The sequence below is a fragment of the Phascolarctos cinereus genome, unplaced genomic scaffold (genome assembly GCF_003287225.1).
Source record: "Phascolarctos cinereus isolate Bilbo 61053 unplaced genomic scaffold, phaCin_HiC Scaffold_4;HRSCAF=312, whole genome shotgun sequence".
NCBI lineage: Eukaryota > Metazoa > Chordata > Mammalia > Diprotodontia > Phascolarctidae > Phascolarctos > Phascolarctos cinereus.
The window spans coordinates 649,621,089-649,647,250 of record NW_027555847.1 but is presented as its reverse complement, the minus strand read 5'-3'; the positions used below and the strand labels follow the sequence as shown (position 1 = coordinate 649,647,250).

At 38.9% G+C, this 26,162-nt stretch overlaps 1 protein-coding gene across 1 annotated transcript in view; it reads left to right on the top strand.

The window, feature by feature from the left end:
* Nucleotides 1-26,162, top strand: part of LOC110214418 (maestro heat-like repeat family member 5) — a 122,862-nt gene that overhangs the window by 44,777 nt on the left and 51,923 nt on the right. The window contains exons 10-14 of the mRNA XM_078151957.1: nucleotides 596-691; nucleotides 2,687-2,791; nucleotides 17,270-17,402; nucleotides 19,505-19,608; nucleotides 23,774-23,923. Coding sequence (XP_078008083.1) covers nucleotides 596-691; nucleotides 2,687-2,791; nucleotides 17,270-17,402; nucleotides 19,505-19,608; nucleotides 23,774-23,923 — 588 coding nt within the window. The remainder of the gene's footprint in view (nucleotides 1-595; nucleotides 692-2,686; nucleotides 2,792-17,269; nucleotides 17,403-19,504; nucleotides 19,609-23,773; nucleotides 23,924-26,162) is intronic.

Below are 26,162 nucleotides of genomic sequence, written 5' to 3'. Positions count from 1 at the left end.
TTAATGAATGATTTTTATAAGTCACTCATTTATTCATTTGACATTCATTAATTCCTCCTATATTATAGCACTATATTAGATACTGGAAGAGATATAAATATGGAGTGAGAGTCTTGGAGACTATGAGACATTTATAAATAACAGATAAAATATAATACAAGATGAGTGCATAAGGGAGCTAGCAACTGTTTATGTGATATTTGAGGGCAGAAAGAACATTGCAAGAATCTATGATTAAATATAAACATTCTGTTGGGAGCCCCCAGGGACAGACTAAGACAGGGTTTGGGGGGGGGACTACAGTTGAAGAATTCTTGAGGCTTCTCCAGAGCTGAAATGGTTCATAGGATCATAGGATAAGAGATTCAGAGCTGGAAGGAATTCTCTAGTCTAACCCCCTTTTTACAAATGATGAAACTAAGACCCAGAGAAGTTAAGCAGTTTCTTTAAGGTCACACAGGTAGGAAGTTGCAGAATTGGAACTTGAATGTGCCTTTCATCTCCACCCCCAGCCCTTGTTCTCCCATCTCACACTGTCTCCCTGTTAGGCCAGACTTTGAGATGCCAGAAATGACTTGTTTTCTTCTACATGTAGTACCTGTATGACAAGATGCTGGAGAACCTTGATCAGCTTCTCCAGTGTTTCCTCTCTGAGCATCAGACAATGGAAGAGCTCCAATTTCTCCTGCAGGTGAGGGATGGTAGTGATGGTGTAGCATCAGCAATGATGCCCCTTTCCATGTTCCCCTCCCCTTCACCAAGACCTCATTGTGTTAATTTGAAAGTTATGTTCAAGCTTTATCTCCTTAGGGATGAGGAACGCCAAATTCAGCTTTGCATCCAGATATTTCTAAATTGCCAGAAACCTGGCAATGCATTATCCAGAATCCTTGGGTAATGGATCGAGTTTGTTAGTTTTACTTTGGCTTTTTAGTACTATGAAGATGAGGATGGGTAATTCAGGATCTCCATTGCTTGTGAACATACCCTCCTTCTCCACCCCCTTTCCATGCTCCTCCTTGACAATGATGACAAGGTCAGAGTTCTAGTCTCACTGTCATGGCTTGATGGCCCCATTGAAGACCAGATGACTTAGATAGCCAAATATATGACTTCAAATGTGAAGTCTTTACCCTAGATCATTTAGTGGCATCATAGCCTCCCATCAGCTCAGAGTTGGAAAGGACTGCAGAAGCCTTCTAGTCCACCCAGACCTGAAATATGAGCCTCCTCCACAATACACCTTTATTTAAAGACCTCTAGTGAGATACAACTCATGAATGAAGCCCATTCCACTTTTGTCCAGCTCTAATTATTATTCGGGGTGTTCTGCCATGAAATTTAAATTTTCCTTCTGGTGCCACGTGAATATGTATCACTCTTCCATGTGACTAGCCCTTATTATTATCTAGTCCAATTCCTACTGAATCAATCAAGGAGTATTTCTTAGTCATCTGGTATGTGCCGGGCACTGTGTTAGCTTCCAAGATACAGCAAATACTTGCAGATCCCTAATACTTCCCCTTTACATGTATTCATTTAGTTTCTTCTCTTCAGCTAGACCATACGCTCCCTGAAAACGAAGGTGATTCTATCCTACTTCTCTTCCCAAAGAGCTCAATAGAGCATTTTCTTGCTTCTTGTGTATGTCCCCTTCAAGTTACAAAGCCTGAGGCCTCCCTCCACCTCCTACCAGAGGTGGGGAACCTGCAGCCTCGAGTTTGCATGTGGCCCCCTAGGTCCTGAATTCAGTCAAAGGGCTGCACTTGAGGACCTAGAGGGCCACAGGCAAACTCGAGGCTGCAGGTTCCCCACCCCTGCTAGTCTGTATTCCTAACGACTCTTCAAACTAGTGATGTGAGGAATAGGGAGAGGATGTGAAAAGAACATTGGACTTAAGAGTTAGAGGGTCTTCCTTGAAGTCCAGGCTGTGCCCCTTCCCAGCTATGTAATGCTGGGCAATTAATAGAATCATGGTATATTAGCATTAGGAGGGCCCTGAGAAATTTGCTTCCTTGTTTCTTAAGTGAGAAAAAAGCAAACACCCCTGTGGTAAAAGCCACACACAGAGGGAGTGACAGAAACAAGATTGGACTCCAGAAATACAGTGCTTTTACTACTCTACTCTGTCACATAGTCTTTCTAAACTTCAGTTTTCTCATTTGTAAAATAGGGATAATAGTAGGTCATAAGTTGGAGATAAAGTACTTTATAAACTACAATGTACTGCATGTAATAATCCATTATTATTAATAATAGTCAATTAGCATTTATTAAGCACTTACTAGGTACCAGGCATTTTGGTAATAGTATTTTTATATCCCTCCAAATGCCTAGCTCATAGCTACATGCACAGTGGGTACTGAATATAGGCTTGTTCATTAGATATGACAAAGGAGAATGACTATAATAATGGGGAGAAGGGAATGGTGATATTATGACAGGTTGAAAAGAAGGGGGAATATATTCAGGGAATGGCGAGGCTTGGAGGTGCCACTTGTATCATATCCCCGTGGTATCTATCTAATCAGGTTGCCCACAGGACTCTCTATGATTAGACATTCAGTCAACAATTTTTAGTGGGTATATATGGAGTAGGGTAAAGGACTGGGGAATGAGAAAAATAAGCCCTCAAGACTGTTATGGCTCTCACTTAGCCAAATGTTTTTTCTTGCTTCACCTGTAGCACTTTGAGCCCTGGCTCATGGCCAATGAGACTCATGCTCGGCTCCGGGCCCTGAAGACTGCTTTGAGGCTCCTCCAGTACTCCCAGGAAAACTTGAATCTGATTGTGAGTTTAGAATCATTCCCTCATCTTCCCCCATGCTTCACTTTTCCTTCTTATTGATGCAACTAGGAACTTGAGGGAGATTCTTCCTACTAGAGGCACTCAAAGAATGGCAGCTAATGGACTCATAATGACTGAGCAGAAAGGAAAGGTTGGTCCAGCAGGTTAGGACATTTGGGAAGTGTGGTCAAAGTGATCATTAGTATCCTTCAGGAGACAATCAATCAGCTATATTTATCCTCTAGTAGAATAAATTCCAAATTTTTTCATAATTCAGTTCATTAGAGTTTATCACAATCAACAAACACTATTCGCAATAGTATCTTATATTCTTTTCATTCTTCAGATAATCGTGAGATAGTAAAGCTAAGGTCCACTGTTGAACATTGCTTTTGGAAGTCTGATTGTTTTCTCCTAACGATACCTTCATTGAGGATATCTTTTACATGTGTATGGATGACTTTGCTAAAGATTTTGTAAAGATGAGAGAGTTAGAGCATAGGTCAATAGTTATTGATTCAATAGTGACTGAAATTCTCTTGGTCATCTATTTTCAATGTCTATATAGTCTGTAGAGAATAAAATCTTCATTGTTTTAGGCATACATCTGCTAGAAACATTTAAAAAAATTAATTTAACTCAAAATCATTCTAAGCATCTTTTGCTTAAAGACAGAAGGTCGTCCAAAAATGGGCAGAATGTCTCCTTGGCTTTGAAAATCTAACACAAGCCATTTTAGAATTACAATTTATCATATTCTTAAACAATAGATAAAATTCCACAGTCAAGATCGAACGAGGATTCATTGTTTAGGTAACAGTCTCAGAATAATAGTGATTTAAAAGATGATTACATCTAAAGAATCACTTCCCTAAATCATTGAGTCCCTCTTCAACCACTCTGCCAAGGATTCTGCTTTTTCCACTTGATCAAAAGAGAGCTCAAGAGATGCTTCCATTACCTGAATAAAAGACTTTGTTCTCTTAGTCTGATCATTCCCCTAATCCAGTCAAAGTGTATGTTGGGGTGGGTTGGGGGGAAGAGGATACTTCTCTTAAATGGATTGACCAACTTCCTCCCTCTAGCCCTCTTGTTAAGTCACCACCCTAGTTCTATCATCTAGGATGTCAGCTCTCCTTTAGTGAACTTTTAACCATTTTCCTCAAAGGTCTTTGGCAAGGGTTAAAAAGAATTTAGTTCAGGAAATTGTTTTGGAAGAATTGACAAGTTAAAGAAAAGGTTTTTCACCATTTCTTTGGAATAGACCAAAGACTTCAAACTAATGTACTGTCTTATAGCATATAGCCTAAAGATGGAAAGAAGGGCAGGGAGAGTTGGTCAATGTGATTTCATAGTTCCAAGAATTTTTTCCTTCTCCTGACTTCAGAAACTTTGTATATTTGTCCCTCAAACCCTCAAAATTGTATTACCACCAGCCACATCTCCTCTATCTAGATATGGTCCAATTTGGCTACTTTTCCTGCCTTTGTTCTCTTTTGTGTCATTCTTACTTCCTCTATAAGGACCTGATGTCAGGGTCCAAGTATCCGATTTCTTCTCTCCTTAATGGAGAAAACAGTTTGTAGGACAATTTTTGCAAATATTTTCCATTTGCAGGTGCCAGAATGGAAATGGCAGCAGTCATAGGCAGCTGAAAAGAATAGACTATTATTGTCTGATTGTCTGGTTGGCTGCTCAACTTGTTGAGGGAGCTTTTGGCTCTGCAGCAGACTCCCTGTAGCTCTTCCTCTCAGGGAGAGGCTTTTTAGCTATGTCAGGGCCAGCTGCTCCCTCTATAACCATCTTATGTGGTACAATGGCTAGAAAGCCTCTCCCTGAAGGACAGCCTACATTCGCTTGGACTTTCTGTTAACAAATTTGCAGTACTCCACATCTGTTAAGGATCATAAGCTCATACCTTCAGAGCTAGAAGGGACCCCAGAGACATCTAGTCCAATCCCCTCATTTTATAGATGAAGGGTTTGAGACGCTGGGAGGGTAAAGTGACTTGCATATGGGTGGTATCAGCCAGAGTAAACTAGATTTCAGAATTCTGTCAATGACCAGATGAGCTGAATGCCAACAAATAAACACACTATTTTGGGCATGAGAACATGATGGTTAATGGACACTATTATTCATCACTTATTTATTTGTTAAGGGACACTTTATTATTTATTTATCAAGGTATATTATTCATTAAGGAAATTCTTAGCTCAGAACAAACATAAATCTTTAAAAAAAAACCTCCTTTACAATGAGTCCTTAAAATAACCCTGAATATGAGAATGTGAACACAATTATTTTTGAAAGTAGGTTTGTAATGGACTAATTCTCTAGTGCCAATTTGGATCTACCTTGATGTGAAGACATGTAGACTTTCAGACTCTTAGCAGCAAAGGTCAGAAGGAAACCAGGAGGGAGCAGTGTTCCAAAAAACAAAGTATCAGAACTGGTTGATGACAGTGTTAGAAGCTGGTGAAAGGTGAAGAGGAATAATAACTGAGGTGAAAGCAATGGACAATTAGGCTATGTTTTTAATTTGAGAGAACACAGTTTCAGTCAAGTTGAGGTATCAGGCATAAGATTTTAAGGAATTGAAACCTGAGTGCGAGATGGAAAAGTAGATGTAATTCATATAGACAGATTTTTCTCAGAATTTAGTTGTTTAAAAAAATAAAAAGCCTTGTTTTGGGGAAGAAGATTTGAGCCAGTAAAATAAATTTACAATATCACCAAAGCAATTCTTTACTCTTTCCAACTGTTCAATATAAGCCTACCTCATTGTCCCTTGTATATCTATTTCAGCTATATACTGATGAATGAGCTCTTTGTGTTGTCTGTATACCACATATAATAGTCTCAACAATAGATATTCTTTCTGGTTTTTCCACTATGGATAGTTAGATTCCTTTGAGCTAGGCTCATTCAAAAGAGCAAACTTTTTTCTCTCTCTCTCTTTTGAATGATTATGAATCCACTTAGAAAATTCTGTAATGTTCCTGGGCTTGATGCAATTACCAATGTTATCCACAAACCAAAGACTCTAGAGGACCTTAAGATTTATAGGGAAGTCCTCTTTAACTTGGACTCTCTGCTGGACTTTCATGGCAGTGGAAAATACCATCAGTGAGTTTACACCTGCCAGTTAATGTCATGCTTGAAGTTGATGCTCGAAGAAGCATTTGACAAAGTCATCTCTGTTGTTGCATCATTCAAGTAGGCTTATCATTTTTGTATATGTAGGGGAAATACATTGTCAAAAGAGAGAATTTATAACATTGTTTTGCTTTATCAAATCAAATGCTTTTATATTTAAATGATAAGTATAGAGAGATCTTGCATTCTTTACATCTTTCAGTCAGTTATATTAGGGCAAAGGGGTCATCTACAGTGGAATATTGTCTATGGAAGCCTGCCTGTTCCTTTCTAATACCTTCATTAAGGATGTCTTTTATTGTCATAAAAATTTATGTCGGTGTTGCTTGGTAGTTATTGATGTTATATCAGTCACCCTTTTGTGGCATTAATAAAGAAAAAGATTTTTTCCCCCCCACCTTTATAATCTTCTCCTCCTTTATATACCTTCAGACTCAATCTCACAAATCTCTCAAAATATCACCTCCAGCACTGACCTCATCTGTTTATCTTTGGTCTGACCACTTCTTCTCAGTCTCTTTTTGCCTGCTACTTTTCCCATCTGATTTCCTTCATTATCATTTCTACTTCCCTTGTAAGCTCTTTTGAGACTGTGCTATTGAAGAACAGACATGATAGCTTCACTGTTTTTGATGGTAAAAAGACTTTCCTATAAAAATCATTGCAAAGGATAATGACAATCATAAAGACAAAGTAGATAACTTTGATTACACAAAATTAAAAAACTTTTGCATGAACAAAATCAGTATGGCTAGAAAAAGAAGGGACAGCATCATTTCAGGAAAATTTGTAACAAATATCTATGATAAGAGTCTAATATCTAATAAGAGATTAATATAAATAAAATTTAAAAAAACAACTCTAAATGGATAAGTGATCAAAAGATGGAATAAACAGTTCTCAAAAGAGGACTAAGTTTTTAATGATTATATTAAAGATTGCTCCAGATCACTAATAATAAGAAAAAATGCAAATTAAAATAACTCTTGTTTTATTCCTCGAGCAGAAAAACTAGTAAAGATGACAAAAGATGGAACTAGTCAATTTTAAAGGGGCTGTGGAAAGACATACACTAATATACTATAAGTAGTGTTGTGAATTGATCCAATCATTCTGGAAAGATCTTTGGAATTTTGCTTAAAAAATAACTATGATGTGTCATTAATTTAGATGTTTTGCTGCTAGGCATAGAGACTGCAAGTAGGTCAAATATGTTCACGTATTCATAGCAGCATGTTTGCGGTAGCAAAGAATTGGAGACAAAGTTTGTTAATTGGGAAATGACTAAACATATTGTGGTATACCAATGTAATGGGATGTTACTGCACACTTAGAAATGATGAATATGAAAAACTTAGTGAAGCATGAGAGAAGATATGAACTGATGCAGAGTAAAACAAGTAGAACCAGGAAAACACATCTACAGTTACTACAATAATGTACATTGAAAGACACTCATGCTCAAAAACCTGAAATCTGTATAAATATAGTGACCAAGGTACTTGGCTCTGGGGAAGAGTTAAGAAAATATGCAGAGATATAGGATCATAGGTGTGGAATTGCATATACTTTGGGACTCTGAGTTGGTTGGTGTTTCTGAGCTGCTTCCCCTACCTTTTTAAAAATTCTTTGTTATAAGAAATAGCTCACTGGAAAGTGATGGGGAGGGATGCATTCAGACATGTGAAATAAAAAAGTGAAAATACATCAATAGAAAACTTTAAATTATATTTACAACTTTTCCATCTTTCATCTGATTTTTTTTGGTCCTCTTTTTAGTCTTATGCTTAAATGTGTTTTGGAATGACTTTGCTTATTTTGATTTTTTGCTAAGTTTTCTTTAAATTGTTTCCCCTCCTTTCCCTGCACCAAACTGCTTCTTGCTATTTTGTGGGACATCAGTGATAATCATCTTCCACTATCTTTCATTTATATGTTTCTCAGCTTAACAAGGAGATCAAATGTTTGCTGACTAAGTTGGTTTTAAGGCTCTTTTCGCCTCCTATTATTACGGTAGTTGATTTATGCTGCTTGAGTTTCTATGTCAAATTACTGTAATTGATGCTGATTCTTTTCTCCATTTCTTTGCCTCCTTTCAGTATCAGTGACTCATTTAAATAAGCCAAGTTGTAAATGTTTTAGGTGATAAAGAATTCATCGCCAAATGGTCAGCCTACCAGTGATGAGATGTGTTAATATGTAGCTAGACTGGTCCTTAGAAAGCAGCGATAGTCTGCTGCTGGCAATGTACTTGCAGTCTTTTAGGTTAGACCTTGCAAGATACTGTGCTTTACTGGTTGAGAACCTGGGGTAATCTCCATGTCACAAGGAGTCATCAGAAAAGGACTTTACAGAGGAGGCCCACAAAGTCCCATGTTGTTATATGGCTACAAGTCATGACAGACTTCAGTCTACAAGAAGCTGAAATTGAGGATCATACAAAGGGCAACGAGGAGGCACATGGTGGACACAAGCACTGTACATCACATTACAAACAAGGAATTAAGGAAATTGTGTAAAGGGTGTCTACCAAAGAAATAGATGAGTGGAAATGAGCTGGTCACATGGTAAGAGTGAGAGATAATTGGTGATTATTCTATATATTCCACTGGCATCCTTGCAATTTCATGAGCAAATGAGGAAGGGTCCTAACACATGTGGAAGAGTATTTGTACTCTTGGAACATTCCCTGTGGAGAATATTTGAGAGGCATTCTCGTTACTTAGCACAATATCTTGCACAAAATAAGTGCCTAATACCTGCTAGTTGATTAACTGCCTGACATAGACAAGGGCCTCTCAGAATGGGCAGATATGGATCAAATGAGGTCTATATCACTGGAGGGTCTAGCACCTCAGTGACATTGAGATACATTTGAGTTTGGGCTATGAAATGAGAGAGAAATATAGGAACAAAGTTTGAGAGGATGGCAGGGCAGGGATTTTTTTTTAAGTGTTAAGTGTTTTTAAGTGTTGTTTTAAGTTGTTGGGTTTTTTTTTTAAGACCTGTACGTTTTTTACAGCATTGTGGAGTGAGCCAATAATTAAAGAGCAATTGAGAACTCAGGGTTATCACCATGCCTCAGTGAGGCATCAGAATAGGACTTCGTGGAAGAGGCCATCTTTTAAATACCAATATTCTTCCAGTATTATATCACTGAGACCCTACAGTCTACAAAAAACAAACAAACAACAAATTGAAAATGAGGCTCATACAAAGGTCAGCGAAGAAGCAGGAGGTGGACTTAAACCAGATACAACACTTGAGATAGAATGATAGAAGGGGCCACCTTCTTGTTGATATGAGTGAAGGAGCTATTGCAGGAAGCTTAAAGAGAGATAAAAAGGTTTGCTGAAGTCAGTCTGAGAAATGTGATAGAGCATCAGGGAGGAATAAAAAGAATGCTCTGGAGCCTTGACAACTCAGTTAAGATTACACAATAAATTTTTAGTAAACTTAGTAGGATTATATGATTTTCTCCATCATTGTTTAGCAGCTTGAAAGACGTGGGAAAATGGAATGGCTGGAGTAATGCAAGCCTGCACTTTGGAAAGAGCTGAGCAACAATAGGGTTATGGATCAAGAGTAGATGGTACATTATGAACTGTCTGGTCAAGACTGTAAGGGGAGGAAGGTGAGGCCAGAGTGACTGAGGAAGAGCAGGGAGAAATGGAGTGACCTCCAGGTCAATCAATTAGTCAACATGCATTTTAAGTGCTATTATGTGACAGGCACTATGTTAATGCTCTGAGTCATTGTGATGATTAAGAATAGGTTTATGAAGAATGAGACATAAGGAGATCTGGAAGGATAGGAATTTGTAATCAGAGGAGTATTTTAGAATGTAAGATTCTGGAAGTAGAAGAATTATGGGTAAAGGTGAGAGCAAGGTTATAACTATCCCCATGGATAACTGAGATGGAGTGAAAATTCAAGTTATTGAAGCTAAAGAATATGATGATCTGGGAAGCCAGATTGTTAGAGGGAATAGGCACATGGAAGCTCTTCACTATAGGGCAAGTGTTGGGGATGAGTGCAAGACTGAACTAGGTACTTGGGAGAAAAGAGAAAATGACTTGACAGTCGTCTAGATAAAAGAGATCTAGATAAAGTGATGCATACAAAGAATCAATCATCCAACTATTTTTTTTTGGGGGGGAGCTAGGCAATGGGGTTAAGTGACTTGCCCAGGGTCACACAGCTAGTAAGTGTTATGTGTCTGAGGCTGGACTTGAACTCAGGCCCTCCTGACTCCAGGGCCAGTGCTCTATCCACTGTGCCACCTAACCAACTATTTTTTGAAAGAACTTATTAAGAGCCTAATATGTGCCAGGCACTTTATTAGGTGCAAGGTATACAAGTACAAAGAATGAAAACAATCCCTACTTGAAATAATCGCACGTTTCATTGGAGGAGACAAATATATCTAGAAATATTTCCAGCATACATAATAAGTGAATAAATATGAATATATGCAAAGTTGTTTAATGCAAAGTGGTTTGGGAGGGAGGGCACTAGCAAATGAGGTATCAGAAAAGGTTTTTTGAAAAAGGTGATGTTTGAGTTACAGAGTAAATGAAGAGAGGGTCTTATGAGGCAAAGGTAGAAAGGAAGTGCATTCCAGGCATGGGAGACAGCCAATGCAAATGAAAGGAATGAAAAGATGGAGTGTTATCTGTGAGGAACAAAGAGAAGGCCAGTTTATCTGGATCACAGAATATAAAGGAGGGAATAATGCCTAATGAGGCTGGGAAGGTAGGTTAGGGGCAGGTTGTGTAGGGCTTTCAAAGGTAAACAGAAGGGTGTGTTTTATCCTGAAGATAATAGAAAGTCACTGGAGTGGGTTGGGCAGAGGAGTCTTGCGGTCAGATTTGTGCGAAAAGGAAATTACTTTGGCAGCAGTGTGTAGGGCGGACTAGGGACCTGAGGCAGGGAGACCAATTAGGATGCTGTTGCAAAAATTTAGCCTAGAGATGATGAAGTCTGAGCTGTGGTGGTAACTATGAGAGTAGAGAGGAGTCGGCTTTTAGAAATTTTGTGAAGGTAGAAATAGCAAAATTTGGCAACTAACTGGAGATGAGTGAACAAGAACGAGGAATTGAGGATAATGGCAAGATTACAACAAACCTGGTAGGCTAGAAGAACGGTTGTGCTTTTGACAGAAATCAGGAAGTTTGGAAGAAGGAAGGGGTTGAGGGAAAATCTAGTAAGTTCAGCTTTAGCCATATAAAATTAGAATGCCTTGAATTTGAATTTGAAATGGCTGATAGGAAATTGGTGACATGGCACTGAAGTTCCTGGGAAAAGCTTGGGCTAGGTACATATGTCTGGGAGTCACTGGCATAGAGATGATAGTGAAACCCATGGAAATTGATGACGTTACCAAGAGAGACAGAATAGAGACAGAATTCTTAGTGTTTTTTGTATCATGGACACTTTGACAGTCTGATAAAGCTGATGAACCCCCTTCTCAGAATATTTTTAAAGGAATAAAATAAAACACACAGGATTACAAGGAAAATCAAAGATTCATGAAAATAAAGTCGTATATTTTTTTCCTATCCCCATTCAGAGACTTCCTAAATATATATCAGTTGACACCTCTAAGGGTCTGTGGACCCCACGTTAAGAACCCCTGGTATTGAGGGTAAAGAAAGAAGGCTTAGTAGAAAAACATGCGCAGTTAAGGAGCATGATATGGATGATGAGTTACTGAGGAATGGTCAGACAGGTGGGAAGTCAATTAGATGAGAGTAATGTCATGAAGCCTAGAGAGGAAATAGTACTCAGGGAAAGATGGTCCTTAACAATATGAAAGGCAACAGATGGATAGAGAAGGATTAGGACTGAGAAAATACTATCAAATTTGGCAATTGTGGTCTCTATTGTTGGTGGAACTGTGAATTAGTATAATAATTCTGGAAAACAATTTGGAATTATTCAGATAAAATGGCTTAAATGTTTATGCCCTTTGATCTAGAAATTCCACTACTAGATATATACCCTAAGGAGGTCACTGATGAAAAGAATAATAATAATAAAACAATAATATCAATATTATCACATTTTATCCTCACAGCTCTGGAAGGTAGATGCTAGAATGATCCCCATTTTACAGTTGAGGAAACTGAAGTTGACAAAGGTTGAGTGACTAGCCTAGGATCACACAGCTTGTAAGTATTTGAGGCTGGATTTGAACTCAAGTCTTCCTGACTCCAGATCCAGCATTCAGTCCACTGTGTTATCTAGCTCCCATTGTAGTAAAAACTTTATAGCAGAACTTTTTGTCTTAGCAAAGAATTGGAAACAAAATCGATGTGCATCAATTGCTAATCATGTTGTAATACATGAGTGTAATGTAAAATGCTGTGCTGTAAGAAACAACAAATATGAGGAATAAAGAGAAACGCGGAAAGACTTAGCTGTACTGATACAAAGTCAATCAGTTAATTAATAAACACTTTATTGAACACCTACTATGTGCCAGGCGGGCACTGTGCTAAGTATTATAGCTACAACGACAACAAAATGATCCCTGCCCTTAAGAAGCTCAAAATGGGGAAAACAAATACATACACACAAGCTTTATACCGGCTAAACAGGAGATGGTTACCCGAGGGAAGGCACTAGAATGAAGAGCAGTTCAGAAAGGTTTGCTGGAAAAGAGGGTTTATGTTTTCAGTCAGAGACGAAGTTTATTAAAACACCGATTGAGGTGGGCAGGATTTTAAGAATCAACCATAAAACATAGGATTTTAGTTGGGACCTAAGCAGAGCTAGGGAATCCAGTAGGTAGAGTGGAGAAGGGAGAACATTCCAGGCAGAGGAGATAGCCAGAGAAAATACCTGGAGTGTCTTGTTCATTGAACAGCCAAGAAGCCAGTGCCACTAGATCAAAAGAGTACACGGTGGGGAGGAAGGTGTAAGAATACTGGAAAGGAAGTGGGGTGGCGGTGGTAACGAAGGACTTTGAACGTCAAGCATAGGATTTTGTACTTGATCGTGGAGGTGACAGAGATGATGCCTAGGTTGCCAGACTGAAGCACTGGGAGGGCACCTAGATGGTATGGTAGATAGAAAACGGGGAGTAAGGAAAACTAAACTGCTCTCTCCAAAGTTACCACTGATCTTAGTCACCAAATCCTTTTCTCAATTCTCATTCTCCTTGACCTATCTGTGACTTTTGACACCAACCTCTCTTCCTTGACGCTCTCTTCTCTCTAGGTTTTCAGGACACCACTCTCTCCTGATTCTACTCCTACACATCTGACTGTTCCTTCCAAGTCTCCTTTGTAGGATCCTCAAATCATACCCTCAATCCATAAATACCCCATATGGTTCTATCCTGGGGCCTCTTCTTTTTTCCCTCTATACTATTTCACTTAGCGATCTCACTCGGTTCTTATGTTTTTAATTGCCATCTCTATGGTGATTATCCTTAAATCTACCTATCCTGCCCCTATCCTCTCTGTTGACCTTCAAACTTGTATCTACAGCCACCTTTTAGACATCTCCAATGTCCAGTAAATATCTTATGCTAAACGTATCTGAAACAGAACTTTCTTTCTCCCCAAACCCTTCCCCTCCTATTTTTGCTATTACTGTAGTTGTTCAATCACTTCAGTTGTGTCAGATTTTTTGTGACCCCATTTGGGTTTATCTTAGCAGAGATACTGGAGTGCTTTGCCATTTCCTTCCCCAGTTCATTTGCAGATAAGGAAACCAAAGCAAACAGGGTTAAGTGACTTGCTTAGGGTCACATAGCTACTAAGCATCTAAGGGGTTAAGGAGAAAGTGTGAGGGGAGAAAGTGGAGGCACCTATTGTATATGGCCTTTTTTGAGGAGTTTAGCTACAAAGTTCTTTTTCGGGGGGAGGACTTTTCTTTTTTTTATTAATTTATTTTGATTTATCAACAATCATTTATATATGCTTTTGAGTTTAAAATTTTTCTCCTCCTTCCTCCCTACCACCCTCCCCATGACGGCACACGATCTGATATAGGCTATACTTATACATTCCTATTAAACGTGTTTTCACTTTAGTGATGTTGTAAGTAAGAATTAGAACCAATAGGAGGAACACCAGAAAGAGGAAACAAAACTCAATGGAAGAGAAAAAAAAATAGCAAATAGTATGCTTCAATCTGCATTCAAATTTTGTAGTTCTTTATTTGGATGTAGATAGCATTTTCCATCATGAGGCCTTTGGAGATGTCTTAGATCCTTGTATTGCTGGGAAGGGTTAAGTTTATCAATATTAGTCATCAAATAACGTGGCTGTTATTGTGTACAATGTTCTCTTGGTTCTGCTCACCTCACTCAGCATCAGATCGTACAAGTCTTTCCAGGTTATTCTGAAATCAGCCTGTTCATCATTTCTTATAGTACATTAGTATTCCATTACATTTATATACCACAACTTGCTCAGCCATTCCCCAATTGATGGGCATGTCCTCAATTTCCAATTCTTTGCCACCACAAAAAGAGCTGCTATAAATATTTTTGTACATGTGGGTCCTTTCCCATTTGTATGATCTCTTTGGGATACAGCCCTAGAAGTGCTATTGCTGAGTCAAAGAGCATGCACATTTTTGTAGCCCTTTGGGCGTAGTTCCAAATTGCTCTCCAAAATGGTTGGATCATTTCACAACTCCACCAACAATGCATTAGTGTTCCAATTTTCCCACATCTTCTCCAACATTTATCATTTTCTTGTTTTCTCATCTTTGCCAATCTGATAGGTATGTTGTGATACCTCAGAGTTGTTTTGATTTGCCTTTCTCTAATCAATAGTGATTTAGAGCATTTTTTCATATGATTATAGATGGCTTTAATTTCTTCATTTGAGAACTGCCTGTCCATATCCTTTGACAGTTTATCAGTTGGGGAATGACTTGTATTCTTATAAATTTGACTTAATTCTCTACATAATTTAGAAATGAGACCTTTGTCAGAGACAGTGGTTGTAAGAGTTCTTTCCCAATTTTCTACCTTCCTTCTAATCTTAGTTACATTAGCTTTGTGCGAAAACTTTTCAATTTAGTGTAATCAAAGTTATCCATTTTGCTTTTTATAATGTTCTCTATCTCCTGTTTGGTCATGAATTAATCTGTTCTCCATAAATCTGATAGGTAAACTATTCCTTAGCTACAAAGTTCTAAAGAGATATAGGGCAAAAATTAGCAGGGATAGAAGGGTTAAGAAAGGGTTTTTTCAGGATGGGGAGATATGAGCATCTTTGCAGGCAGTCAGAAATAAACCTGTAGGGAGGGAGAGATTGAAAATAAGTGAAAAAGTGGGGATGATAGAAGGGGCAATCTGTTGGAGGAGACAGGATGAAATAGGATCCCTTGAACAAGTAGAGGGCTTAGCCTTTATTGTGTGAGACTGGTTTAAAGGAGGAGATAATGACAGAAGGCATCTGAGTGACAGGAGACAAGGAAGAAGGAGGAAAAGAGAGTTCACAGCAAGTGGCCTCAATTTTTTCCTGTAAAATATGAGGCAAGGTTCTTTTCAGAGAGTTGGAGAGAGGGGCATGGGAAGTATGAGGAGAGATGAAAAAGTTTGGAAGAGCTGCTGTGGAGAATGAATAGGGGTTTAAAGAGAGAGATACGGTAAGAGTGCCTCATAGCAGGGAGGGCCCAGTTGAGGTTATATAGCATAAATTTGTAGTGAATCTAGTCAGAATGGTTTTGGTTTTCTCCTACTTTGTTTAGCAGTATATGTGTAGGAGAAAAGGCAATGAATGGTAGAAATGATCCAAGACTGAGGCTTGGCTGGGTGTAACTGTCAATATGATAAAGGGGATAGGGATTCAAGAGACGAAGGAAGACAGAAGAGAGTTGAACTGGTTCAGCAAGGAGTCAATAGAGGGAGGAGAGGAAAGAGAAGCTAATGCAGGGAAATTTGCCTGGGGGAGATTTTAGGGGTCAAGAGGTTAGAGGTTATGATGCAGATGAAGAGTAAGATTATATAAGAGAAGGCAGAAGAGGCAAAAGGCCAATGGATTATAGTCAAATAAGGGGATTTCAAAATTCTTGAATATGGAGGTGGTATATTTGTGAGTGAAGTCAAGATCAAAGGTGAGTGGCTGAGGTGAGGTGGAGGCCTAGCTCATGGGAGGTGAGCAGGTTGAGGATCTGAGTGATTAAGGTGTCTGAGGGAAAATCAACGGTGTGTTGAAGTCCTCTAGTATGAGTTTGTACTTTTTCCCACAAAAGTTCTTCAAATACCCAAATACAGTGATTATATCTGTAACACTGTAAGAATAATTAGCCTATTTTCAACCCACAAGACCATACGATGGCCCCTAACATCAATGTACTTCACATCTCTTCAGCTTTAGGGAGTTTATTTTGGATGAAACATTGAGCTTAGTCACCATTGTTCAGAGCCACTGTTAGGAAAATTCTTAACGTGTAGGCAGAGAACGAGCTCTCCCTCTAACCTTATATTCATGTCTCTCTCTACTTAATTGCTGGCCTCTTTATGTTTAAGGCAAAAGTCAGTTTACTGGAAATATTTGAGAAATGGAACAGCAGATTATATTACAGTGTCTCTGGATAAACAGACACTTGGAGGGGAATGTGTACAATGAGACAATTTTTCTTGGGCCTTTCCTCAGGCCAAGTCTTTTGATGTCTGCCCTTTCTCTACCACGGCTCAATCCTACTTTTTGTTCCTCAGGCACATACTAGAAGGTCACACTCACTCCAACCTCTCTAATGAATCTTTTCTCAATTTCCTTGATGATTTATTGGTGACTCCCAGAGCAAAGTTTCCTCAGCCTATCAGCACACAATTCTTTTTATTGAGTAAACCAATTATGCCATACCTTTTTTTCCTTAGACTTATTTAAAACTTCCTTGGAATCGAAGTTCAGGGTCTTACTTAGGATAACCAAAAAATTTCCCTCATGATTGAAAAGTAAATCAGATTTTGGGTTATGAGTCTAGTTTCCTAATAGTTATACACGCTTACATTTTTATAGTAAATTTATTCTTTTTAAAGGATCTTCATGTGGAGTTTTTCATTTGACCTTCAGGAAATCCTCTGGGAAGTCAGCAGGAAAGAGATAATTTAATAAGGCAACTGAATTCAAGTGACTTGCCAGAAGTTTCATTGCTAATTAGTAACAAAGTCAAGCCTGGAACCCAGGTGTCCTTGTCCTACTCTATTTCCTTTTCCATGATTGCCTAAGATGACCTATAACCTTGGAAAATGAGAAACTTGTGACTGGAATGGGATGGAATTCTCATCAGATACATCTCCTTACCCCTCCCTGCAAGCTAATTTTTTTTTCTTTCATCTTTCTTCTTTAGTCTGATACATCACTGGAAATGATGGGGCATCAGTTAGCTTTGTTCAGTCTTCTTTGGAGAGATGAGAGTGAAGAAAATCAGCGCTGTGCTCGACAATGCATTTTGCTCCTCGTACAGCTCCTGATACATGAAAGTAAGAGCCCTAGATGGGAAGAAATAAAAAATGGGTTATAGTCTGCTCTAACTAACTGTGTGACCCAGAAGTCTATTACCTTCTCTCTCTGTGGACATGAGCTTCCTTGGTTGTCAAATGGGAATGATATTAGTCATTCTGCCTTCATGACAACAGTTGTGATCCAACAACATAATGTATATGACCATGCTTTAAAAGTATTAATTTTTGGGGGGAGAGAACAACTTTGAATGAGTAGATGTTGGAATAAACCCTAGATGGACTGGAATAAAATTTCTGTCAGCTTTCTGTGACTCACTCAGCTACTTTGAGGGACATCCAGGGCCATGGCATTAATGCTTTGAACACTTGAGAATGAGATGAAAAAAATCCAGGGGCTTGGAACCTGTAACAATCCATAGGAGTTCTAGTATGGAATTTAGGTGGCTTGTTATTGTTTGCTTTGAGGGTGAAGCATTGGGAAGTGGAAATTAATTGTGAAGTCCAATTATTCAGTCTTATGAGAGTTGCCTGTGTGTTTGCTGATTTGATGATAGTAACAACAGCCAGCATTTATGTACAGTTAGCTTCTAAGATTTGTGAAATGCTTTACATATGTTACCTCATTTGATCCTCACAACTACCTGTAAGATAGGTGCTTATATTATTCCCATTTTCCAGATGAGGAAACTGAGGCTTAGAGGTGTTCAATGACTTGCCCAGAGTCACACAGCTGGTTAGTATCTGATGCAGCATATGAAATGAGGTCTTCCAATACTCCGTCCATTGAGGTCTTATTCTATCACCTGAAAGAAGCGTTCCAAAGTGCCTCTCCCTGAGGATGTGGGGGTGGGAGGAGGATGTGGTGGATTTCCTTGTTAGATCCAACCTCTTAAGGACCTTTTTGGGTGGATGGGTCTAAAGAAATCCAAAGGGATAAAACTAAGCCACCAATGGGACTGCCATTGAACAAGCAGTCAGAATGGGGAGAAAGTTGTAGGTATGGATATTTATTTATTTTTTAAATTTTGTGTAGATTTCAGTTAACACAGAATCTCACAGCTATAAGGGATCTCAGCAGTGGAGAAGTCAAGAGAGGAGACACCACAGAAAGAAGGAGTGAGGGTTTTAAATCAGATTACATGCTTCTTGAGTCAGGATATTTTATTGTAAAGTAACAATTCCGTTTTGAGATTTGTAACACTTTTCTCCCAATAAACTTGTGAGGTAGGTAGAGTAAATATCATCTCCTCCATTTTAGTGATGATAAAACTGAGATACAGATAACTAGGGTGACTTGCCTGATCAAATCCCTTGTAAGCAGAGCTTGACTCAAGTTCAGATCTCCTGACTCCAAGTACAGTGATCTTGCCACCACTCAATGATTCCCTTCATTACAATGAAGCACCAGTCTGATACCAATGACTATTTTTGTCAAGTGGCCATTAAGATAATCCTAGAATTTTAGAATTTGAAGAAATCTTAGAGATCAGCTAGCTCAACTATTCCATTTCACCAGGATGGAAACTGAGTTTCTGGGAAGGGAAGTGTTTTTCTTATACCCAAATAGTGTTAGAATCTATATAAGAACTCGACTGTCATAGACCCTCTGAATTGGAAAGGATCTCAAAGACCACCTAGTTCAACCCCTAACTGAACAGCACTTAGAGTATTCCAGGATGTGGTCATTAAGCCTTTGCCTAATGGCCACATATGAGACCCTGGAGGAAGACCTTTGGTCAGAGGAAACCCACTGCCTCCTAAGGTAGCCTATTCTAGTTTGGAACAATTAATTGTTACGGAACTTTTCATTATTTTGAATTTAGATGTCTTTTTGAAGCTTCTGCCTTTAGCTCTTACATTTAACCAGAAAAAAAAATCTTTTCCTTCAATATGTCAACCTTTAAGCATTTGAAGACAACTATCACGTCGTCTCAAGTCTTCACTCCAGGCTAAACATCTCAAGCTGTTTAAACAGTTTAAGTGGGGTGTCCCTTCTAATAATCCTCCCACCATCCAGCTTGCGCTGTTCAGCCTACACTTCAATTTTCCAACGTCCTTTTTTTCAATATGGCATCTGAATTTTCCAGTGAAAGTATCTCAAACATACTTCTTTATACTAGGGACTGAGGAAAACAGTAAGTGCCTATATACATCGAAGCAAATGAAGAATTTGGACATGAAGTTGCTGAAGGAAGTGAATAAAAATTGCTCCCATCTAGTAAAGGTAAGTATGTCCAGGCTATGGGGCTTCAGGGAGACAAGGAGATAAGAGGACCATGATGTCAGGATGTGTGGGCTTCCAGCCATAGATTCTCACACCATATCAACTGGCAGAAACCTTAGGGCTCATCTAGTCCAACCTCCTACCTTGACAGAGGAGGAAACTGGGGCCCAGAGAAGTAAAATGTGTTGCCCAAAGTCATGCATGGTGCTTGCCTTAGAATCTCAGATTTTAAGGGACTTCAAGGGGTACTCAAGTATCATCCCTTGCCTGGAGCATGGATTCTTTTAATGACACCTCTTACACAGTGTTTATACAGATTCTTCTTGAACACTATACTCCCTCTTGAGATAGCTCACTCTAACTTTGGATAGCTTGAATTGTTAATGAGCTCTTTTTTCATGTTGCACTGACATTGTCCTTCCTCTAACTTCTACTCCTTGCTGCTTTTCTCAGGGGGCAAGTGAACTGATTTGCTCCTTCTTCCCCATGATAGTTATTCAGGTATTTGAATGCAAAGACCATGTTCCTCTTTCTCCCATCTTCCCCTTCTCCAGGCTGAACATCTCCCTTCCTTCAACTAATTCTTATATAGCATAGTTTCAAGTTTCTTGTCATCCCTGTCAATGGCAGAAGTTGAGACTAGACCCTAGGTTATCTGACTCCAAATTCAGTGTTCTTCACAATTCCTCAGCTTGCTTCAGTTTCCTTATCTCAATCTTCTTCCATTCTGATTAGCAGCATCTTTGTAGTAGGAAGCATACTACTTTGAGTTAGATAATTTGTTCTGTGACCTGAGGTATATCTCTCGGTTTTGGTTGACACAATTTCCAAGGAGTAGGTAAGGGCCTTGAAAGTAGTGAACAACTGAGGATTGGTGTCTAGAAAAAGTTTCTGACTGGAAGAAACAGTGAATACAAAAAGACATTTAACAGCTAGGAAACATTGCTACCTGGATGAGGGCTAGGGATTCTCAGAGAACTAGCTGCTTCTGCCCCTTTTGTGGGTGGCAGGACTTTATTCATTGGTCTAGGTGTGTGACATCTGTAGATCTATCCAAATTGTCTCTTGGCTCAGCCCCCACTCACTAGAAACTTTTCCTTCTTCCCTTCATGCTGCATTTCAGCAAAGTCAGACTAGCCACATAATGGTATTGATCATAGAAGGAAGAAAGGAAGGGAAGGAGGGAAAAAAGAAAGTAGTGGGAGGGAAAAAACAAGTATTTATTTAGTACCTACTATGTACACCAGACACTATTCTAAGTGCTTTACAAATATTACCTCTTTTGATTCTCACAATAATCCTGGTAGATAGGTAGTATTATTATCCCTGTTTTACAATTGAGGAAACTATTGTTTAATTGAAAACATTTCTTTACCAGTACTCATAAAAGTGAAAAAACAAAGGATAACATCACAAACCCATGGCTACTTCCAGAGCTAGATAGCCCTTAGCCAATCTGTAGGCATTCCCCAAACCCAGGAATTCCAGGAACATAGTTAAGGTGCTAAGACTGAGACCTTATCAGCCACTCATACAGGGAGCTAAGAAGTTCTTACAATATTATTCCACTCATGTCCTCCCAGAGATTCAATATTCATTGATTAAGGTAATTTGGGACTCAAAATACTGATTACTTTTCTGGCCAATTTTTCCTGCTTGCTTGTTGCTGGTCTTCTTCATTGGTCAGGTAAAGGGCAATCCCAGATATAGAAACTCCCACAATACCTTCAATTCTTCTGTCCTTAAATTTTCCATGTCTTTCTACTGCATCCTACATCACTTCTTTCTCTGTCTCTTTTCGTATCCTTCTCCTGCAGTTCTTCTTACAGTACATCCCTGAACAAGGAACTCATATTTAGAGCATCAATGACTTAGTGTTCCAATCAGTTTAAAAACTATACAATTTTCCCTTACGTGGCCCCAAATCTCTTTTGGGGAATGGTATTATTCTCAACTTCCTTGTTTTACTTTGCTCATTCTGAGCTTTGGTACTTTTACATTATCACTGTAGGACCCACCTACACTCTTGAATTCATCATCCATTGCCTGCCTTACATGCAAATGTCTTTTCAAAAATATTTAATTTAGTTGAAGAGTGTCTGGTATATTCATATTGGGATGGTTAAAAAAATTTCCCTCTTTCTGTTCATAGGAGATGTCTCTTTCTGACTTCAGAATTTTGTTCTTAAGGGTTTCTCATCCCTCCTGGGTTGACTTTCCTTGCATAATTTTAGATCATGGGACCTCACTTAGCCTTTCTCTGAACCCTTTGAAATTTTATGTCTCACCATCCACACATCAGACCATTTCCAGTTTTCCTGTTTTTCAATATCACAGATTTTAAAATGGAGTGGTCTTCTCCACTCTTCCAAGGTTTCCATTATCTTCACCCCAGCAACCAGTTCCTCCTTGTTGAGGAAAATCATACCTAGAGGAGCAGTGCCCCTCATTGGTTCTACACCTTTTGAAGGCTGAAGCTATCATCAAAGCAAGGCAAGAAGTTATATTCAGAAATGATATTTCATAGTAGACCATATCTTGACAATCACACAAGTGATTGAAAGAGCTAAAGAATACACAATTGGACTATCTATGTTTGTAGACTATAAAGAACAACAACAACAATAACAATAATTAGTTTGATAAAGCAAAATGCTGCCTTAAGGACTGCTATGACAGTTCGTATGTCTCTCATGCCTCAATTTCGTCTTCAGCTCTTGGTCTAGTCCGCAAATGAACAATGGTTTGGGCCAGAATTGAACAGCACAAGGATAGCACACTTTGGGAAATTACATAGTTCTTCTGATGAATGCAAGTTTCCCCCTAAAACAAAGGCTCATCATTTAAACACTAATATCTTTCTGGTATATAGCTTCCAGTCATGGTATTCTATCATCTATAAATGATTGAAGTTTAGGATTACCCAAAAGCCAAGCAAAAGATAGGCACATGATGAGTATGGGCAAGTTGCAATACATTTTAAGAGATGAATTACACAGGAAAGGTGATATAAGAGATCATATTTGAGAAATGTATGACCAGAATAAAGATGGTCAGGTCAAGTAGAAAGGGCAAGGAACAGCTAACTGATGGATAGTTCCTATGATTCATAATATCCACTAAATATGGATAGGTCCCCATCATGCTGAGTGGACCCTCTGTGGCATATTTATGTGAAGACAGATGAGAGCCACTTGAGATGGGGAAGAATAGAAGGGTTGCCACCTGCATTGTTGGAGGAAATATACTGATGAAATCATGGTTGCACTGAAACATTGGAAAGAGTATTTTCCCCAGGGTCAAATATTGGGCTTCACACACACTGAGTAGTTCTTTGAAAGGAAAAATGGGGAGGTAAAAAAAGCTGGTGATTAGTAACTAGAGGACCTAATTTTTAAATCAAACTTTGTTACCTGCTATTGGCCTGATGTTGGGCAAGTCACTCAAATTCTGAGTGTCAGTGTCCTCATCTACAAAATAAACAGATTGTACTGGATGATCTCTTCTAGCTCTGTGTCCTATCATCTGATAATAAATTTTTGTCAAAATTTCAATGGATGAATAAAACCATTAGTGAATAATGATTGACTATAAAGAAGCTCAGCTTTGGTGCAGAGAGCAAAGAATGAAGATGGAGTGTTCATGTGTGTCAGAGCACATGTAGTAGGGGAAACATTGAATTACTGCATGCGCATTTGCAGAAAATGGAAGAGAATGGGATTGTGGAAGGACTACAGGGTTTGTCTTGACTTTCCTTCCCTTGACCATCATTTCAATTTGTATATGTATGTGTATGCATAGGCACATACACTACTACAGGCTCTTAGTTCAGGTGCATGGCTTGATGGCTCTGTTACCTTCATATGGCTTACGCCAGCGTAGGAATGCATCAGATCTCATGCAGTCAAGTACTGCTTATCTGGATCATGTAACTGGGCTCTATTTGTGATTCTTGTTCTGGGCATCTGTATTATGGCCTATATAATAGTGGGACTTCATTGGTATCTATATACTCGGCCTAAGTAAGATTGATGCAACTTTCACTCATTCCAGATTCTTTGAGAACCAGTGGTTCCTCTTGTTATGAGGAAGCTGTCACCTTTCACCTGGCCCCAGTAGGACCTAGCTCTCTAAAAGATAATCCCCTGATTCTTGGCTTTTGCAGGTATTTGGGCAAAACCTCTCAGTGAATCAAAACACCCAACTCATCCTGACCTTCCTGAGCAGCCTAAAGAGCAACAACCAGATCCGGGCCAATCTGGCTTTGGAGCTGTTCAACTGCTTCCTAGAGACCCAAGGACTCGAGACTGAGCAGGTCAGAAGCTTTCCCTTCCAAGAAAAAGCGGAAGGGTGGCGACATGCTACTGCTCTGTAGTGGGAAAGCCGCCCTAAGAGTTCTGGGGGAGGGGAAGCTGGGCAGGGGTAGGGAAGTCTTCCTGAGGTCACTGAAGAGTTGGCCCATATAACCTCGGACTCCCAGAGTTGCATGGAAACTCAAAGGCCAACTAATCTAAGTCACATTCGAAGGGCTTTGAGAGTGGGGATGGAGCTGGACAATTTTTCAGGTGGTTATTGATGATTTATGTTTCTTTTTATCCTTTTCTCTTTGACAACTACTTATTTATGTCATTAACCACTTATCGGTTGAGGTCTCCAGATCATGCCATATGAAGATCAATTGAAGGAAATGAAGATGGTTATCCCGAGGAATAGAATATTTAGGGGGATCATAATAGTTGTCTTCAAGTGTCTAAATAATTATCCTGAGGAAAAGGGCTTAGCCTTGTTCAGCTTGGCCCCAAAAAGCAGAACTCAGAGCAACTGATGGAAGTTGCAGAGGAACCAATTTAGGCATAACGATCCCAGTTTCATGTTATTTGCAAATTTGATAAGATGCTTAGCTATGCTTTTAGCCAAGTCATGAGTGGTTTTGGACAGCACATGGTCAAGATCGGACTTTTTGGGCTCTCTATTGGAGAATTCCTTCCAAATTGACATACATATATATACATACAGGTATGTACATATACATATGTGTGTATATACATGTATGTGTATGAACTTTCCAGTGACTCCCTCCACCCACCCCTAATAAGGCTCTTTCTCAAAATAAAGAAATACAGTTAGGCAAATCAACATATTGTCCTTGTCTGAAAATGTATGCCTTATTTTGTATCTCTCAAAGAAGTAGAAGTAAAGAAGGAGTACATTCTAGGCATAGGGGATCACATGTGTAAAGATAGGAGATGGTTTGTCATGTGACTATTCACCATATCTTGAATATTTTCCCCCCTCACTTCTACCTTGCAGTTTTTTTGGCTTCCTTCAAGACTCAGTTCAAATCCTATCCTCCATAAGCAACCTTTCTTGGTTTCCCAGCTGCTAGTGCCTTCCCTTCTGAGATTACTTTCTATCTATTCTATATATATCTTGTATAGTATACTTATTTATTTTGACATTGTCTTCTCTATTAGAATATGAGCTACTTAAGGTAAGAGACTATTCTGGTCTTTCTTGGCATCCCTAACACTTAGCACAAAGTCTGATACATAGTATATGTTTAAGAAATTCTCCTTGGCTGAGAAACAGCAAGAAAGACTATATGACTAGATTGGAGCCAGGTGGTCATGGACTTTAAATGGCAAAAACAGGAGTTTGTATTTGATCCTAGAGGTAATAGGGAGCCAGTGGCATTTATTGGACAGGCAAATGATATAGTCAGACCTGTACTTTAGGAAATAACACTGGTAGCCATGTGAAGGATGGATTAAAGAAGGAAGAAATGAGGCAAGGAGACACATTAGAAGGCTATTGCAACAGTCCAAATGAGAGATGATGAGAGACAGTGATGGCCATAAGAGTAGAAAGAAATGGACAGATGTGAGAGATATTGTGTAGGTATAATTAACAAGATTTGGCAACTGATTGGATATGTGAGGTAGGTGAGAGAGACTGTAAGGTTTTGAACCTGGGTAACTGAAAATATAGTAGTGTCTGCAATAGAAATAAAGAAGTTAAGAAAAGAAATGGATTTGGAGTAAAGATAACAGTTCAATTTTGAAAATGTTAAGTTTGAAGTGCTTATGGGTCATTCAATTTGAAATGTTCAATAACTAATGGTGATTCAGGACTGGAGCTCCACAGATAAATTAGGCCTAAAACTATAGATCTGGGAGTTATCTGCATAGAGATAATCATTAAATCCATGAAAGCTGAAAAGACCACTAAGCCAGGAAAGGACCAAGGACAGAGCTTTGAGGTATACCCACAGATAAAGGAAGCCATATGAATGATGAATCAGCAAGAAGTCTGAGAAGAAATGGTCAGACAAGTAAGAGAACCAAGAGAGAGCAGTCATAAAAATTCAGAGAGGCAAGAATATCCAGAAGAAACTGGTTAGCCATATTAGATGCTGCAGAGAGATAAAAAAGAATGAGTGTTGAGAAAGGCCAGGAGATTTGACAATTACGAGATCATTGGTCACTTTGGAAAGAGCTCTTTCAACTGAGTGATACAGTCACAAACCAGAATACAAAGGAATTATAGAAGAAGAG